Genomic DNA, 18,466 nt, shown 5'->3' with positions numbered 1-18,466 from the left:
TTCATCAAGATTTTCAGGTAGTCCAATGATTTTTAAATTGTCTGTCCTAGGTTGATTTTCCAGGTCAGTTGTTTTACTGATGAGGCAGTTTATGTTTTCATCTATTTTTTCATTTTTTTTACTTCTGCTTGACTGATTCTTGCTCTCTCATAGACTCATTAGTTTCTATTTGTCCAATTCTAGTTTTTAACAGATTGTTTTCTTCTGTTAGTTTTTGTACTTCCTTCTTCAATTGGCCAATTATATTTTTAAGGGATTTGTTTTCTTCAGAGTGCTTTTTTTTTTGCCACAGGCATTTTTATTAACAGACCATTAGAAAAATAATCATGGTAGAGACCTTTAGTTCATTCTTCTAATAAGCCTGTTGATCTGGTCTTCCCTGTTACCAGCATCTCCACTTTCTGCAAAATGTGTAGTCTTTTTCTTCATTCCATATCATGGAGAAGATAATTTGAAGGGCCACAGGAAGTTGTTGGCAGCTTTGAAGTGCTTGCCAACGGTGTAGATCTCATGGATCAAGTCCTCCATGCAGATAATTCCATATTTACCAAGAGATTTTGCAATAAGGGCATTATCTGTCAAGGCAATTCTCTGTTTCTTGATCTTTCCATAACCACATTTGTGAATCAGGTCATTCACAGACTTCAGGTTTGGGTAACCCCATGCAATGTATGGTTCCACAATCCTCAGCATGTTAATGGAAGCCTTGTTAAGTTTAACAAAAGTGCCATTGAAGATTTGGCGAAGACAAAGAAGCTGCAAAACTTTTCAGACCTTTGGGCTAACACCATTGATACCTCTGATTCTGATCACAAAAGCTAACTTGGGTTCAGCAGATACATAGTAGCTGCCAGCTTTGCATGCCATTCTAGTCAGCTGGATTTCACTTCTGTACATCTGTCTGTACTCCTTATGGCAGGCTTTAGCTTTTTCATAGATAACTTTCCTCCGTATTTTACAAAGCTTTTTTACAGCCATCTTCTTTAGGCGTTTGGTCTTCAGTATTGCAAAAGCCTTTCGCTTTTTCAAAAGGGATTCTGGAACAGATGGTAGCTTCTTCTTTTCTTCTACACCCACCATGATTCCAGCTGGAAAAAGAGCCAGAGTACTTTTTTCCAGTTTGCCAATTGTGTTTTTCAGGGACTTGTTTTCTTCAGTGCACTTTTTTTCCTATTGGCCAATTGTATTTTTTAAGGACTCTTCTACTTCTCTCGTTAGACTTTTTAAATCCTTCTTGAGCTCTTCTAAGAAGGCTTTTTGGGCTTCAGACCAGTTCATATTCCCTTTTGATGTTGCAGATGTGGGTTTGTTGACAATATTATCCTCTTCAGAATTTCTGTCCTGATCTTCACTCTTCTCATGATATGAACCTATGGTATGTTTCATTTTACTCATGGTTTCTTTATTCCCTGGCCTTTAAAGAGATTGAGCTCTCCTGCTGGGGAACAGAGGGCACTGACCCAAGCTTCTTGTGTTGGGAGCATAGGTCTTGGTCACTGGCTTTGTGTGCTGGGGCCTCTTATGTTGGCAATTGGAGGCTGTAGGGTTTTTGGCAGCTTACCTTGTTTTGGGCTGGAATCAGCAAGGCTGGAACTTTCAGGCAATTCTAGGTTGCCTGCTTTTCCTTTCCTTTAGCTTTCTTCAGGTCCTTTTAGATGGGTGCTGCAGGGTGTTTATCTGCTTGGGGCCCCTTGCAATGCTGCCTCCCTCCTTTCTGTTAATGCACTGGGAGATTTCTTTGAGGTAGAGTGCTGAGGCACCTGGTGGTTTTCTGAGCTGGTTTCCACTAGTTCCCAGCCCTCACTGAGGTACTCAGAGGTCCAGGTGCTGGTGTTTGCCTGCTCTACCACCTGAGCTTCAGGATCTCCTCCTGGTTGACATTTGGAGGCTGTAGGGTTCTGACAGTTTACCTGGTATTGGGTTGAAATCAGCAAGGCTGGGACTTTACAAAGACTCTAGGTTGCTTTCTTCAGCTCCTTTCAGATGAATGCTTCAGGGTTCTTGTATGCCTGGGGCCCTTTGTAATGCTGCTTCCCTTATTTTTGCTGAGGCACTGGGAGACCCGTTTGCTGGGCTGCTGCACTGCTGTTCCCCATCTTTCAGCTGTTCCAGGGTTTTTTTTTTTCAGGGGTGATATTTTCTGGGTTTTCAGAAGAAGTTTATATTTTTTAACCAAATGCATGCGGAATGGCTCTTACACTTAAAATTTGTGTCCATTTCCTTTAGATTTTAAATGTCAGACTTTTAAGAGATATTTAATGCAATTTTCCCCCCTGAACCTACAAAGATTTTATTCATGGAATAGCTTCTTAATTTTCTGTGATCATTATAGATTCATAAATTTAGAGTAGAAGTGACCTTTAAAGTCATTTAGTCTAAGATCTACCTATTAAACATGAGGAATTAAGCCCAGAGAGGTTAAATGACTTACCCAAGATCCCACATACCTGGAATTTCAGCTAAATTCCTCTGATTCCAAATCCAACCCTCTTTCCATTGCACCACTGTCTGCTTTAATCATTACTATTTTTATCCAGTTTCTGGTTACAAATTTCCCCCCCTCTCAATAACTGTGAAAGATAAAATCTTCTATTCTCTAATTCTTTATAATTTTTTCATATTTAGATTGTTCATCTACTGGAACTTATTGTAGTAGAAAGTATAAGGTGCATGTTTAGACCTATGCTTCGGCAGACTGCTTCCCAGTTTTTCCAGAAGTTTTTGTTGAATAAAGAGTTATTTCCTTAGTAGTTTTTCTTTTGAGCTTATTATGACTTTAGCATAATTTTTCTAGCTCTTACTTAGCTAGTCTATTCCACTGATTTACCTTTTTATTTTTAATATAGTAGTAGATAATTTTAATAATTACTACTTTGTACTACAGTCTGAGATCAAGAAGAGCAAATCCTCTTGTCTTCCTACTCCCCCCATCGTATTTCTTGATATTCTTGATATTCCTCTAATAAACTTTATCATTTTTTAAATGTGTAAGTTTAAAATTTATTTATATAATACTAAATTTACAGAATAATTTGAAAAGTGTAGCCAAGCTATGAAAATTGAATGTCTCTCCAAACCTACAAGTGCCTGAGCTAGCTCATCACCACCCCATTCTCCCCAATACTAGGCAATAGTATCCTTTTAATCTGAAGGTCTAGCTCTGTAACACTTCTAAGGGATCAGCATGACTCCAAAGAGAAGTAATTCCTTCCTGGTAAGGGAATCTCAGCCTTTATTCTACCAAGTCTCTTCTGCAAGTCATGCCAGGTGCATACCTTCTTCACAAAGAGAGAAAAACAAGCAATCCAAGCTAAGTAACCCCCTCTTTCCCTGTGTATGTGTGTGTGCATGTGTGTGTGTGTGTGTGTGTGTGTGATTTCCCAGATATTTAGTACATTTGGTTGTTATTTTAAATGGAATTTCTCTTTCTTTCTCGTGTTCCTGAGATTGTTAATAATATACAGAAAAGTTGCTGATTTTTATGGATTTATTTTACATCTTGCTACATTATTGAAACAATTTATTGTCTTGGAGAAGTTGTATGAAATACAGGATAAAATGCTTGAACTGGAGTCAGGAAGACCCAGCTTAAAATCCTGCCTCTGCCACAAGCTGTATGTGACCAAGGACAAATAACTTAATGTCTCAAAGCTTCAGCCAATTAAATTCTCTGAGTTGTAAGTTATGGATGAACAATAAGTTATGTTAGTGGGGAGAATTCCTACATCAATAAAGTCACAAGTCCTTGAGATATTAATTTTTGATTGATTCTCTAGGGGTTTTTTTAAGTCATTTGATCACGTGCAAGTACAGATAATTTTGTTTACGCTTACCCCATTCTTTTGTAATTGCAATAGAGAGCATAGCTAGAGTATTATTTCAAGTAATGGTGGAGACATTGGCATATTTGCTTTATCTTTAAGCTTACTGGGAAAGATTCCCTTGATTTTGTTATTTAAAAAAAACTACTTGCTCTTGTCTTGGATAGATGTTTTTTGATAATATTACGAAATGGATCTTTTATTCCTATATTTTTATTGCTTTAAAAAACTCTCATAAATAAATGTCATATTTTGGTAAAGGCTTTTCCTGTGTCTCCTGAAATAATGTTTCAAAAACAAGGTTGGAGGGGCAGGTAGGTGGTTCTATAGATAGAGCACTGGCCCTGGAGTCAGGAGGACCAGTTCAAATCTGGCTGCAGATTTATGTTATAATCTTCCTAATGTTGACCTGTCCTGTAAATCAACCTGGTAATAGTGAATAATTTTATTTTATTTCTGTAGTTCTTTGTTAATATTATATTTAATATTTTGTGTTGATATTAATTAATGATAATGAACTAAAATTTTCTTTCTCTGCTTTATCTCCCCTTGTTTTAGGTATAAGTATAATATTTTTCTGAAAGAAGAAATTTGGTAAGGTGACTTTTTCTCTCTTTCACAAACAATCTAGTTAGCATAGGGTTTAAAAAATATTTGATAGCATTTACTTATAAGTCTGTCTGGATTAGGTTTGGTTTTTTCCTCCTTTTGGAGCTTATTTACGACTTGCTAGATTTTTCTTTCCAAGAATGGATTATTTAGACTCTACTGCTTGTTTTGTCAATCTGCATATTTTATAATTTTACATATGCTCCTTAATTTGTTTTCAGATTTATTGACATATAATTGAATAATGTAGTTATTTATAATTTTCTTTATTTCATCTCATTAATTATGAATTCCCCCTTCTCATTAAAAAAATTGGTAATTAATGTTTTACTCTTCTCTTAAAAAAAAAACCTCAATAGTTTATCTATTTTATCAGTGTTTTAAAGCCTTGGTTTCCAAAGTTTTATCTGAATGATCTGAAGCCAGCAATTTTTCATGGCCATGGAAAGGGAATTTAGTATAACATAATGTCACATTTATAGAGATATTAGGTTTATAAAATATTTTCCTCACTATAACTCTATGAGGAAGGTGGTAAAAATGTACATTTACCACAATTGAGAAAAAAATGCAGTGGCGGCTAGGTGACACAGTGGATAGATAGAACACTGGCCCTGGAGTCAGGAGGACCTGAGTTCAAATCCGGCCTCAGACACATAACACTCACTAGCTGTGTGACTCTGGGCAGGTCACTTAACCCCAACTGCCTCACCAAAAACAAAAACAAAAAAATGCAAACAACAGCTTACTGATATACTGCACAATTAGATAATTATCTATATTAATGTTCCCTCCGGCAATCACCTCAATCATGGTCAACTTCACTTACTCTCCAGTGATACTCTATTGATCTGTGGTAGAACTTGCCTTTCTAGGCTGCTTATTTTTAACCCCTTGTTTTCTTTCAGGAACAATGAATCATTCTGCCCTGGAAATTGACTCCTATGACACCCACGAAGAGAGAAAGCTCTATGTTATCGATTCTTTAAATGACTTAAACAAAGTGAACCTCTCTCCTGCTGGATCCCAGTGTGTGATCTGTATGTGTGTGCCAGGGGAGGTCTGGCAACTGCTATCTTGTTTACAATTTGTCTAAAAATAACAAATGTTAGTATGAGAATGTGGGTTCTTCTTCAACATTTGGAACTAACTGTTTATCACCAGGAAATCGATTCTACTTTTTGTTTTTGTTCACTAAATTCTTGACAGAATCATAGGCTTGTTCAAATTAACATGCAAAGTCTCTTAATTCCTTGGCTTTTCTTTTTTTTTTTTAAGATTGTGTCTCTGTCTTGTCCAGTTTATAAGGGCAGCAGCTTCTCACAGTCCCAATCCCACCAGTAATCAACATTGGAGCTTTGACCTGCTCTATTACTGACCTGGGCTGGTTCATGTCTCCTTAAATAGTCTGTTGGCCCCCTGCTACTAGGGACTTATCATATTGGTTCCACACTCAGTATAGACACTGAATGCCAACACTTAAATGATCCACCTGCCTTAGTCTCACCAGCAGATGGGATTACAGGTGTGTGCCACCACCCCACTCTGTTACTCTTATAGAAGCTTTTCAGATGCCAAGAAGGAGCAAGTACAGCCATACCTCCACCCTCAATTCCAGGAGCATTTCTCCATAACTCTCGCTTTTCTACTACTTAGAGCCATCAGCTTGAGGTTTCCATTCCAGTTTAGTAATTTTTTCCCAAATTTCTATCTTCCTTGCGGGCTACTTTTAAAAAATCTTTTGTGCTTTTCATAGACTCCCAGGAACTCAGCCTTAGAAGGGGGCCTTGGTGACCAACTAGTCCAAACACAGCTGAAAAAGAATCTTCTATAGAACATAGCCCACAAGTGGTCATCCAGACTTTGTTTGAAGCCCTTAAGTGATAGGGAATATGTATTCTAATGCAGACTGTGAACTTTTGGATACTTCTAATCAAGAAATTTTGTCCTAATGTGAAACTTATATTTGTCTCTTTGTACCTTATATCCATTGCTCTAAGTTTTACCTTCTGAGGCTGAACAGAACTGGTCTATTTGCTCTTTCACATGAAAACACTGCCAATACTTGCAGTTATCTGTCTTGTGCCCCCTCCAAGTATTCCTTTCTCTCTTCTTTCTCTTTTCTCCTTCTGTTATACACACTTCTAACTTCTTCAGAACCTCAAGTCAACTATTACTAAGCATGGTTGCAAGTTGTGAAATGAATAGAAGTGGAGTATGGCCAATCCATTCACTTGAGCCCTCTTCCCATCTGATATGGATCACTGCATGATTTCTTTGGCCATAGTAAATAGATATTGATTATGAAAATGGCTGCTATGGACTGTCTGGTTCAGTGACTATGAAGAGACATACTATATCTAAATCTTGGCTGCAATATCTCTTTTTATGTGGCTTTAACAGTGAGACTGTAGTAAGCATATTACCACCAAAAGGAAATCAATATAGATGACAGTTTCTTTTTATTTTTTTTAACCCAAGGGAAATTTATAATATTTCATATACCATAAAGACCTAAAGCCCAGTTATTACCCTATGCATCTGAAGGAGGAATAGACACATCTTTAATTAATCAATGAAATATTAAATACTATGTGCAAGACAATGCTAGGTACAGTGGAAGATGTGAAAAACTATGAGGCATGGTTCAGCTCTAAAACAGCTTACAATAATAATAATAAAATTAAAAATTTTTTAAAAACTTAACAAATTTAAAAATTAAAAAATAAGTCAGTTTGGGGAACTGCCTGGGACAAAATTCCCTCCATCAATGCAGAAGCTGGGCCAAGGTGGCATGGTGTAGTGGTTAGAATCCTGGAATGGAATCAGGAAGACCTGAATTTAACTTCCCTGATGACATACTTTGACTTGTTCCTGCTCCCTGCTTTCATTATTGCTCTTCGGATTCTTGATGAGTTTTGGCTTGACCTGAAATGGTCTCTGCTTTAGTCTTACTTGGATAATAAAATAATTACTACTGTTACTATTACTAATTTTATATAGTACTTCAAGGTATACAAAGTGCTTTACTTACATGATCTCATTTATCCCCCAACAACAACCCTGTGAGGTAGGTACTGGTATTCCTATTTTACAGATGAGGAAACTGAGGCTGGGAGATAAGTGAGTTACTCATAGCAGTAGTAATTGTCTGAGGGAGGATTTGAATTCAGGTCTTCCTAATTCTAAGTCCAACACTGAATTAGAAGGTACCCCAAACTGATTTTTTTAGTTTTTAAATTTTTAACAATTTTTGTTTATTTTTTTATTTTAAATTTTATTATTATTATTGTAAGCTTTTTTTAGAGCAGAACAATGCCTCATAGTGCCTCAAATACTTACTGGCAATGTCACCCTGGGCAAGTCATTTAGCTTCTGAGTCTCAGCTTCACTAAAATGTAGAAATGAAGATAATAAGCACCCATCTCTGAGTTATTCTGAGGTTAAAATTATACACAAACGTGTATCTATGAAGTCTTTTGCAAACCTTAGAGCCCTAGTAAGCTATTATTAAATTTTTCTGGACCCTAACTTCTTATGTAGAAGAGGGTCCTTACCTCAGGCAACCCAAATCTCCACCCCCTTCTTTCAGAGAGTACTGTTTTAGGCCTCCAACTAAACAAACTTCCCTCCCACTCAGAGCTCAGACAATGTCTGAATTGTTTGCGGTCCTAAATAGCCCTCTCCATGGCCCACATATTCCTGACCTTCAAAATCAAGCTTTCAATCAACTGAGTGTTGCAAGCACCACATTTTGTGAGCTTGGATGCCACATCAAATGAGATAGACTTGGACTTTGACCAAGCCCTTCAAACCTTGCCGTTCCAGGTGGTAGTTGAAATGACAGACAGCTATCTATTCCAGTCTGGCACTCCTTACCCAGGAGACTAAACACCAGTAACCTGAGTGGGTAGGCTTTACAAAATATTGTATTCAGACTAATGATAAACAGCTTCCCAACCCCAACTTCAAGGTACTAGAGTTCTTCTGTCTAGTGCTACAAAATCTGACCATTTCTGGGACTTGGGGAAATTCACCTTCTGCTCCTAGTACTGGCAGAAGCAACATTTGAAGCAGATGGATGTGGCCTCCAGCTATAGCCAGATCCTGTCAGACCCTGAATCAGAGCCCCTTCTTCAACAATAGAATTCTCAAGACCAGGCTAAACAAACCTGTGATTAATCTAGACCTGGAACACCAGTTCTGGCCAATAAAAATTGCTCACTGACCAAGCTAGAGAAACAGCATCCCTGGAGAAGCTTCTTGGGGAAAAAAATTATTAATTAATAATGAGGTAGATGGACTTCACTTAGTAAGCTTCTACTTCATTTACTAGAGCCTTGATATAACTTGGTGTAACTTATTAAAATGAATGAATGGATGGATGAATCAAAGGATCCTACTCTACTTTACAGTTAGCAGGGTTGCAAAGTAGACTGAGCTACTCCTGACTCAGCCTGCTCAGGTCCCACCATAATCTACTTTTCTTTCCAACTTCCCTACCAACACCTTATGCACATGTGAATAAGTTGCATATGGCTAATAGCATGTAATTTGTATATAACACATTCACGTATGAATACACATGGGATATATAAATATACATACATACGTACATGTATAATACACGGTGATAGGTGGGGGTTGGGTAGGGAGACTAACAGCTGGGAAATCAGCTAAAGCTTTTTGAAGGAACTGGTACTTGAGCTGAGCCTGGAAGGAAGTTCTGAGATAGAGGAGGGGAAGGGAGAACATTCCAGGCATGGGGGACAATCTGTGTAAAGACATAGAAGGGAATGATAGAATATCACAGGCAGAAAATAGACCAGGTTGGCTGGAGTATAGGGTGTATAAAGGAGAGGAATGTGTAATCAATCCAGAAAGAATAATTGTTGTTCTGTCGTTCCAGACATGCCCAACTCTTCATGACCCCGTTTGGGGTTTTCTTGGCAAACAACTGGAGAGGTCTGCCATTTCCTTCCGCAGCTTATTTTATAGATGAGGAAACTGAGGCAAACAGGGTTAAGTGACTTGCCTAGGGTCACACAGCTAGTACTTGTCTAAGGCTGGATTTCCTTACTCCAGGCCCAGTGCTTTATCCATTGCAACACCTACCTTACAATTCAGAATGAAAGAAAAACAGGGCCTTTCTTACTTGAATTATGATTGTGATTCTGGTACTTATATTCACTAGCAGAATGGCCTATCTCTCTGAGTCTCAGTTTTCCCATCTGGCAATAATGGGTTCAGATTAGATGCTCTTTAAGATCCACTTCAGTTTCATTTCAGACCCATTTCAACTAAAGTCATAGTCTGTAACCTTATAGACTCTCCAAACCTATGAAAACAGAGGCCTTGACTCATGGCTATGTTGGAGCCCACTGAACTGCTAAGAGAGCCAATTGTTAAATATGCAGTGTGACCATTTGATACTAATATGGACTTGAAATATTGTTTTGTTAAATATTCAGTGTGAGCATTTGATACTAATATAGCCTTGAAATACTGTTTTGTTGATTGCCTAGATTTTAGAAAGTGATGGGAAAACTGTTAATAATGCAGATTAAATTTAGAAGTGTGTATTTTTTTTCCTGGAGAGCCAGCTGTTAGACATTTACCATCAGTGCTTCTCAGATTAAAAAAAAATACAAACACAGTGAAGCTTATATATGAAAAGGTATCAATGATGTTAAATTGAAATAGAAACAATCTAGGCCACTATTGACTTAGAAAACCACAAATTAGTGTAGTCTCTGTTGTATTGCATTTTTATTTCTTTTGTAAACATTTCCCAGTTGCATTTTAATCGGGTTAGGGCTGCACATGGGAGCTTTGCTTGTGCTTTGCAGCCCATGGGTGCTGATCAGATATTTTGCTTCCGCTAATTCTGAAACAAATACATTTGATGGGTGAAGTAGAGTTAAAGGGGGTCTGGTGAACACTTGCACAGTTCAATTCATCTTTCCCCAAGTTTCCAATTTCTTTATTGGAAAAGGTCTATGCAAGCAAGTTTATTGCCATTGACACTCGTTGCATTTTTATCTCAGTGATGAATCAGTTAAGAAACCTTTTCCACAGAGCAAACCAGGCTTAGAAGCACCTTTAAGAACCAGGAATGTCTCAGGGCCAGATTCAGGCATCAAAGATTATTCTGAATAACTCCTCAGGGAAAATTCTAGGGCCCCAATTTTTCACAGAAAGAAGAAATCCCATAGCCACTCCAACTCTTGGGCCTCAGTCTCCATTATACTTTTGCCTAAGTCAGAAAAAAGGATAGATAATATTTACCAGCTCTTCTGCCTGACTTCTCTTTTTTACCTCTCAACATGAAAATAAATCCTACCTAAAGCAATGGGCCCATTTCTATAATTGGCTGTCACCTGAATGCTCTAATCTCTTGGAAATTATCTGACCTTTTTAAAGGAAAAGACAAATAGGTAGCAGAATCAGAAGGACTACATTAGAATCCTGCCTCAGCTATTTGTTAGGTGTGTGACCCTGACCAAATCACTTTCTTTTTCTTAGTCTCAATTTCCTCATCTGTAAAATGGAGATAAAAGTAACAGAGATCAAATGAGGATATTTTACCTAGTTACTGCAAAAATCAAGTGAGATAATATGTTTCCCAAAAGTCTTAGTGTACTTTTAAGCTAGTAATTATTATTTAATATTATTTAATGATATAAATATTTGATTAAAGCTATTTAGGCTATTAAAGCTTAAAACTTCACTAAGATTTTTAAGCTACTATAGCTTTAAAATGCACTAAGACTTTTGGGACTGAAAGTATCTGCAAAGCTCTTTGTAAACATTAAAGAGCTCTATAAATGTTAGCTATAATTAAGGAAGTAACCTAACCCTGGGCAGCTAGGTGGCATGGTGGATAGAGTGCCAGTCCTGGAGTCAGGAAGACTCATTTCCTAAGTTTAAATCTGGCCTCAGACACTTACTAGCTGTGTAACTCTGGGCAAGTCACTTAACATGTCTCCTCATCTGTAAAATGAGCTGGAGAAGGAAACAGCAAACCACTCCAGTATCTTTGCCAAGAAAACCCCAAATGGGGCCATGAAGAGTCGGACACAACCAAACAACAACAATAACAAATCCAACCCTGCTTATCCTTGGATGATAATGAAGGAAAGAAGGGGGCAATCTATATAACACAAGTCCTAGAAAAAAGCTGAATAATTCATGTCTGCAGTCCAAAGACAGCCCCTCCTCACTCAAGCCAACTTTCTCAAAGATCATAATAATAGCAGCTCACATTTGTATAGTGCTTACTATGTGCCAGGCACTGTGCTAAGTGCTACAATTATTATTTCATTTGATCCTCATGACAACCCTGGATGGTAGGTGCTATTATTATCCCCATTTTACACATAAGGAAACAGAGGGTAAATGACTTACCCAAGTTCATACAGCTAAAAAGTGTCTGAGACTGGATTTGGATTTAGGTCTTTGTAACTCCAGGCTTGGTGCTCACTGCATTACCTCGCTGCCACGTTGCCATAGATTTAGGGGGGAAAGTAACCTCACAGATCATTTAATTCAGTTCTCTCATTTTGCAGATAAGGCAGTTGAGGTCAAGAGGTTAAGTGACTTGCCCAAGGTTTCACTGACAGCAGGGAGCTAAGCTGAGATTTGAACTCAGATCTAAATTCAACACTCATTCCACTGCATCACAGTTTTCCCAACAACTGCTGTGCTGAATTCAGCAAAAGTGTTTTCTGACATTACCATTCCATCCACTTTCCATAGCAGAGAACTTGGAATAAAGTTTGAATCACTAAGTCTTTTTCTCATTTGTTTTACATTAGCTCAAGAAAAGAAATTCATAGGAGCTGCTGTTAACATAGGGAATGGAATCAGAAACCGAAGCTTATTCTTTGTGGGGTTGATCATTGCCTTGATCGTCAGCTTGACCCTGGTTTCTTTTGTGATATTCTTACTAAGTAAGTAAAAACCCAGCAGGGACCTCATTATTTAGAACGTTACTTAAGGCTTTAATAGAATGTGCATCCTTCAGTCTGCTTCACGGCTAGCTATTAACCCCTTAGGTAGTACTTGTCCAGAGGGTGCAGTAATAGGCATGAATAACTTCTCTTTTAGTTTATGAAGCACTTGAGCATTTTCTAGGATGAAAGATACAAAATGACACCTTTAGAATGTAAATTCTAGATTGTTTCATTCTTTGTATATGTTGTATATATGCATTTTGTATATACCTTGTTATTTACATGTTCTCTTCTCCATTTGGATGTAAGTTGTCCGAGGGCAGAGGCTGCTGATTTTGCCTTTTTTTTTTTTTTTGGAAACTCAGTAAATACTCATTGATGCACTGATTGACTCAGTACCTAGCACAGTGCCTGACATATGCTCAATTGATATGAGTAACTCCTTCCTAGAAAGCAATTTATTCTTTGTAATAATGATAATAAAAATAGTTGCTGTTTGTGTAGCTTTAAGTTTTGCAAATTACATATATTATCTCATATGATTCTTGAAACAATACTGTATGATGAGTACTGTTATTTTCTCTATTTTACAAAAGAAACTAAGTCTTGGAGAGGTTAAGTGACTTGCCCAGGATCATGCAGCTAAATAAGTGTCTGAAGTAGAATTTGAACTCAGGTCTTCTTGAATTTAAGTCTGATGCTCTATGAAAACCTTAAAACACTAGATAAATGGAGGTGATGATGATGATGATGGTGATGATGATAATGACAAAGACTGCAGCAATGAAGAATCTGCCAGTTGGAAGGAGTTATGCACACCTGGGAATTCTCTAGTATCTTTTATCCTATAGAAATATTTTATGAAATTGAAAGAAAAGTTACTTATGCATATTACTTTACCTTAGATAGAAGTGTTGTCTCTTTGGTTGCTGGGGCTAGATGCCGATAGAAAATTATTCATTGCCACTGACCTCATAATTTTCATCATCATCATATGTGAAATTGGAAGGAAATTTGAGGAAGGCTCACAAAGCTCAGAGAATCCTGTGCACACTTTCTCTCTCTCTCTCTGTCTCTCTCTCTCTGTCTCTCTCTCTCTCTCTCTCTCTCTCTCTCTCTCTCTCTCTCTCTCTCTCTGTTAAAATCAATGACTTAAACTGTGTTTATAGGCAAGGGACTATTAGGTTTTATATTGATCTCCAGCTGCTCAGACATTCTTTTTTGCATTTAGGATGGAAGGATCCTATAGAGAAATAGAAAAAAAGAAGGCACATTCTATTTTAGTTGAACAATTCATCAAACATTCATTAATGTGTATTCTAGCTTATCTTTGCAGACATTTCACATTTTCCCCCTTCAAGTACTTCACTTTCTAACTAAATTGGCCAATTTTCTGCTCCCCAGATTTGAAATTCTATCTACTGCCTCTTTGCCTTTAGGCAGGCCCTCCCCTATGCCTGGAATGTCCTTTTCCTCTTAGAAACCCTAGCTTCTTCAATATTCATCTTAGCTAAATTTATTTATTATTTTCTGATTCTTCTGGTTGTTAATGTTCTATTGTCCTTCAAATTATCTCCTTTTTACTTACTTTGTCTCTGCCAATAGAATGCTAACTCCTGGAGGGGAAGGACTACTGAATTTATCATTTCTGCCTTTGTGCAGTGCCTTGCAGGTGACTGGCACTTTTGAAAGTGCTTCTTGCATTAATAAATTTTTATTGAATTAAATTAAGTGTTATCTACAAATCACTATCCTGTGTGCCAGGGGTGCGAAGACCAGAAAATGATTTTGTCCCTTCAGGGCTTATAACCTAATAGGGGGATGAGACTCATACAAACACCTTTGCAAAAGTTAGAAAATCATTAAGTGCACAGAAGAGTTCAACCTGAATGGTCTGTGAGACTTTTTGAAGGAGAAGATCACTTCCAGCTGAGGAGATGGAGGAGCAATTCATTTTCAACATGTTTCTTGAGATAGGAAATGTTTCCTGAAAGCCTTTAGGCCAGAAACTGACCAAAAACCCGTGTAAGACTTGGTATAGATTGCCCTTCCCCTGTAGGGTTTGAGGGGGAGAGGGGCTGTGGGGAAAGTGAGGATTAGTTTCTGAAGGGCAAGCCTGCATATTTTAATGCTTTGTCATTAAACATGAATAAGTGTGTTTCATAGTTTATTTAATTCTTGTTAAATTATTTGATGAAATCTTGCTTATTTGATGCCTCAATGTGGTCACAATGTTTACCCTGGAAAGGAAGAGAGTATATGAGAGGATGAATTATTGATGTTTTTGAAAAATGTATTTTGTCCCTTTTGGGGCGTTGTGGATATAAAATGTATATCCATAGGTACATACATATGTACGTATGCATATATTGTGTATACGTGTGTACGTATATCTATGTCTCATTATCATCATCATCATCATCATCACTAGTCCTGGAGTCAGGAAGACCTAGTTTGAATTCAGCCCCAGACAGTCACTTGATACTTTTACTGCAGTTTCCTCATCTGTAAAATAGGGAATAATAGCATCTACTTCCTAGAGTTGTGAGCATTAGAGGAGATAACATTTCCAAAGCATTTAGCACAGTGCCTAGCACATAGTAGGAACTGCATAAATGTTTCTTTTCTCTGTCTTTCTCCCCCTGATATTCCACACTCCCCTAAAAATGAAGTTCATTTGAGCAAAACCGGTCGGACACCAGGGTGTACAAAATCCCACACCCATAGTTCTCTATTTCTTTACTGAGAGGAGGGAGTTGTGTTTCATTATCTGTATTCCAAGTCCAAGATTGATCATTAAAATTAATCAGAGGTCAGCTTCCTTTTAGTGTCATTTTCATTTACATTACTGAAGCATGTCAAATTATTGTTGCTTGTTTTGGAGTTAGTGAACCTGGGTTTGAATCCCGGCTCTGACATTTGACATTCATGTCACCTTTGGGAGTCACTTAACTTCTATGGACCTCCTTTACTTTACAGAATGAGAGGGCCTCTGAGGACCCTTCCAACTCTAGAGGCATGCATGATGCCATGATCTTACAATTAGATGACTCTAAGGTTCCTCCTAGCTCCAAATCCGCGGTCCTGGGTTTCCTTCATATTGACTGGAGAGAAAAAATTGACTTTCCCTTCTTGAGTTAGTAAGGCTTTTATTATAATTAAGAACAGACTTAAGGGGTTCCCCCAGAGAAGAAATGATGCAATGTTAAAGGATACAGTGACAAATGTTGGTGGAGGTGCCATGAAATAACTTGAATTGCACACTTCCTCTTCAAAGTGTATGGTCAGCTCTGCCCAACACTGTAGCTCTGCTAAGCTCCTATCTCCCTCATGAGTTGAATGCTACAATTCAGCAAAAATAATTTTCAGATTCAAGGAGGAACAGCTGCTCTCCAGTCCACTTATTTCAAGGTTGGATGGTCCAGTCTGAAAACATAGTTTACCTTTCCATGATACTTTATCAGCGGAGAATAGTGGCAGGGTATCAGTGTGATAAGTCCTTGAAAGGTGGACCTTGGAAAAAACATGAAACTGTGATATGGATAGCAGCTCCAATAGAGTAATGGGGAAATTTTAACTTCTGTGAATACAACTGAAGGTGGTGTTCTCTAGATTACTAAATTGCCAGGAGCTCTGCTGAGGCCAGGTATTGTTTTCATTTCTGGCTTTGGATCCCCAGTGCTTGGCATAGTGCCTGGGCACATAACTGATGTTCAAATAAGTACTTATTCAATGTAATTGACCTGAAAATACATTTTCCTCCTCTCTCAAAAGTATTTGAAGGGAATTATTATTCCAGAGCTGGCTGAACTAGGTCCAAATAATTCTAAAATTGTATTTTTTTTTAAAAAAATCTTATGTCTTTTGTTTTTTACAAGTCATTTCTTGATATACTGACACCTCCCACTGACTCCCCCCTTGTAACACAGGAAAACAATTAAACAAAACCAGTAAAAACTGAAACTATAACAGACACTACATACAACATTCTAACCCCAAGTTCCACCGCCTCTTTATGGAAAGAAGTATGTTTCATCACAACAAATAGCATTTCTAAAATGAAGAGTCAAATCCATTTTGAAGGATGCTTTTCAGAATCAGATATTGTAACTTCGAATAATCATGCAGGCCATTTCAATGGTGGCACAGTGGATAGAATGCTGGACTTAGGAGTCAGGAAAACCTGAGTTTGAATTCTACCTCATATGCTTATTAGCTACATGATTCTAGGCCTAAGTTTCCTTATTTCTAAAATGGAGTAATAATAACACCCACCTCACAGGGTTGTATAAGGATCAAATGAGATATTAAATCGATGATTATTGTTTTCATAAATGTTTTTTAGCCTAGCCAAGGTTTAACATCTATCTGTCAAGGGTATTCAATTTTGGCACCAATCAATCACCAAATATTTCAATGAAGGGTGAACTTTCTTCTTTCTGTTCTCTCCTCCCCCTTTTCCCCTTTCTCTCCCTGCTCCTTCGCTTGACAGAATGTTGTATCACTTCCTGATGGGCAGACTTGCCCTTGTACTGTTGTGTTCTTTACGGTGCCTGGATTAATGTTAAGAGTTGAGTAATCATGATAGAACACATTCAAACTAACTGATATAATTTATTTTCTTTTTTAAAGTTCAAACTGGAAGCAAGATGGATGAAGTATCGAGAAGATTAACAGCTGAAGGAAAGGATATCGATGAGCTCAAGAAAATAAACAGCATGATATTAAATCGTCTCAACCAATTGGACGCTATTGAAAACTAAAGAAGTGATGAGTAAAACATCAACTGAGAAAGTCTGGAGATTCCTTTTACCTTTAAAAATACTCTTCAAGGTGAACTTTTCTAGAGGTTACCATAAGAGGGCAACATATTGTCTGGGTGATGAAAAAGGGTTGTTGACATTCTCTCAGTTGTATCCAGGAGAAACAATTCTAGAAATAGCAATTTCTCAAGCTTCAGTGATACAGTTGTTAATTCTTTGTGGGGCTAAATGATGTGAATGAGAACATGTTGTGGAGAGCACTGGATTTGTAGTCAGAAGAGTCGGGTTCTATTTCTGGCATTGCCACTTATGTTACCCGTGTGACTATGGGCAAGTCAGCTTCTCTGGGCATCAGCGTCCTGGATCATAATATCATAGATCTAAAGTTGGAAGGAATCTCAGTACTCCAATCCTCTGATTTTACAGAGGAGGAAACTGAAGCCCAGGGAAGTTCAGTGACTTGTCCAAGGTGACACAGGTAGTAAAGATCAGGGTTTTAATTCAAGTCTTCTCACTTTAGAGCCATTGCTTTTTCCACTATACTACAATGCCTTTCCTTAAGTGTAAAATGAGAGGGTTGTACTAGATGAGTTCTAAGGTTTTTTCCATCATTGATATGTTTTATGTTGTGTGTTAAAATGCTGGTACGAATGACATTAAAACCTCCTAACTAGGTTTTAAACATATCCTTTAAGAATGTTTGTTTTCAGACGTGACAATATATCTGTCACAAATTTATAATACTCTGTACATATTTCTTAAAAAGACTTGAGGAGTTACTCCTTATAATTACTGGTTTTAAGGATAAGCAGAAGCAACATCTTTTGTATTAAAAAAAATTCTTCTAATAGATTATTATCCTTTTGTTATTCTCTCTACTTTTCCAGTCTTTTCCTTTACTCTTTCACCTTTCCCTCTACATATTCTACTATCCTGTGACACCGGCCTGCTTTAGGTCCTCACACATGATACCCCATCATCTAATTCTAGGTATTTTCGATGGCTGACCATCATGCCTGGAACTCTTTGTGCCTCATGGCTTCCCTGACTTCCTTAAAAACTCGTCTAAAGTACTTTCTTTTACAAGAAGCCTTGCCTGATGATCTCTTAATGCAAATCTGCTGGTTTTCTCCAAATTATTCTGTATGTAGCTTATTTGTACATAGTTGTTTTCATTTTGTCTCTCTCATTAGACTGTGAGCTCAAGAGCAGGGATTGTTTTGTGCCTTTCTTTGTATCTGCAGGGCCTGGCCCATAGCAAGTACTTAGTAAATGCTTTTTGACTTCACTTGACTCTAACTAAAACAATAAAAGCTAT

General features: G+C 37.6%; 1 protein-coding gene and 1 pseudogene across 1 annotated transcript; one reads left to right on the top strand and one right to left on the bottom strand.

Annotated features, from left to right (window-relative positions):
• Positions 1-281: 281 nt before the first annotated feature.
• LOC110206914 (large ribosomal subunit protein uL30 pseudogene) lies at positions 282-1,082 on the bottom strand (annotated as a pseudogene).
• Positions 1,083-5,343: 4,261 nt separating this feature from the next.
• LSMEM1 (leucine rich single-pass membrane protein 1) lies at positions 5,344-17,171 on the top strand. Its single transcript, XM_020984454.1, has 3 exons — positions 5,344-5,470; positions 12,248-12,382; positions 17,018-17,171. Exons 1-3 carry the CDS (start codon positions 5,344-5,346, stop codon positions 17,146-17,148), a joined length of 393 nt encoding a protein of 130 aa, XP_020840113.1. The 3' UTR covers positions 17,149-17,171.
• The last annotated feature ends 1,295 nt before the right edge of the window (positions 17,172-18,466 follow it).

Source organism: Phascolarctos cinereus, unplaced genomic scaffold (assembly GCF_003287225.1).
Source record: "Phascolarctos cinereus isolate Bilbo 61053 unplaced genomic scaffold, phaCin_HiC Scaffold_1;HRSCAF=81, whole genome shotgun sequence".
Classification (NCBI taxonomy): domain Eukaryota; kingdom Metazoa; phylum Chordata; class Mammalia; order Diprotodontia; family Phascolarctidae; genus Phascolarctos; species Phascolarctos cinereus.
This window is presented reverse-complemented; position numbering and strand designations above follow the sequence as displayed.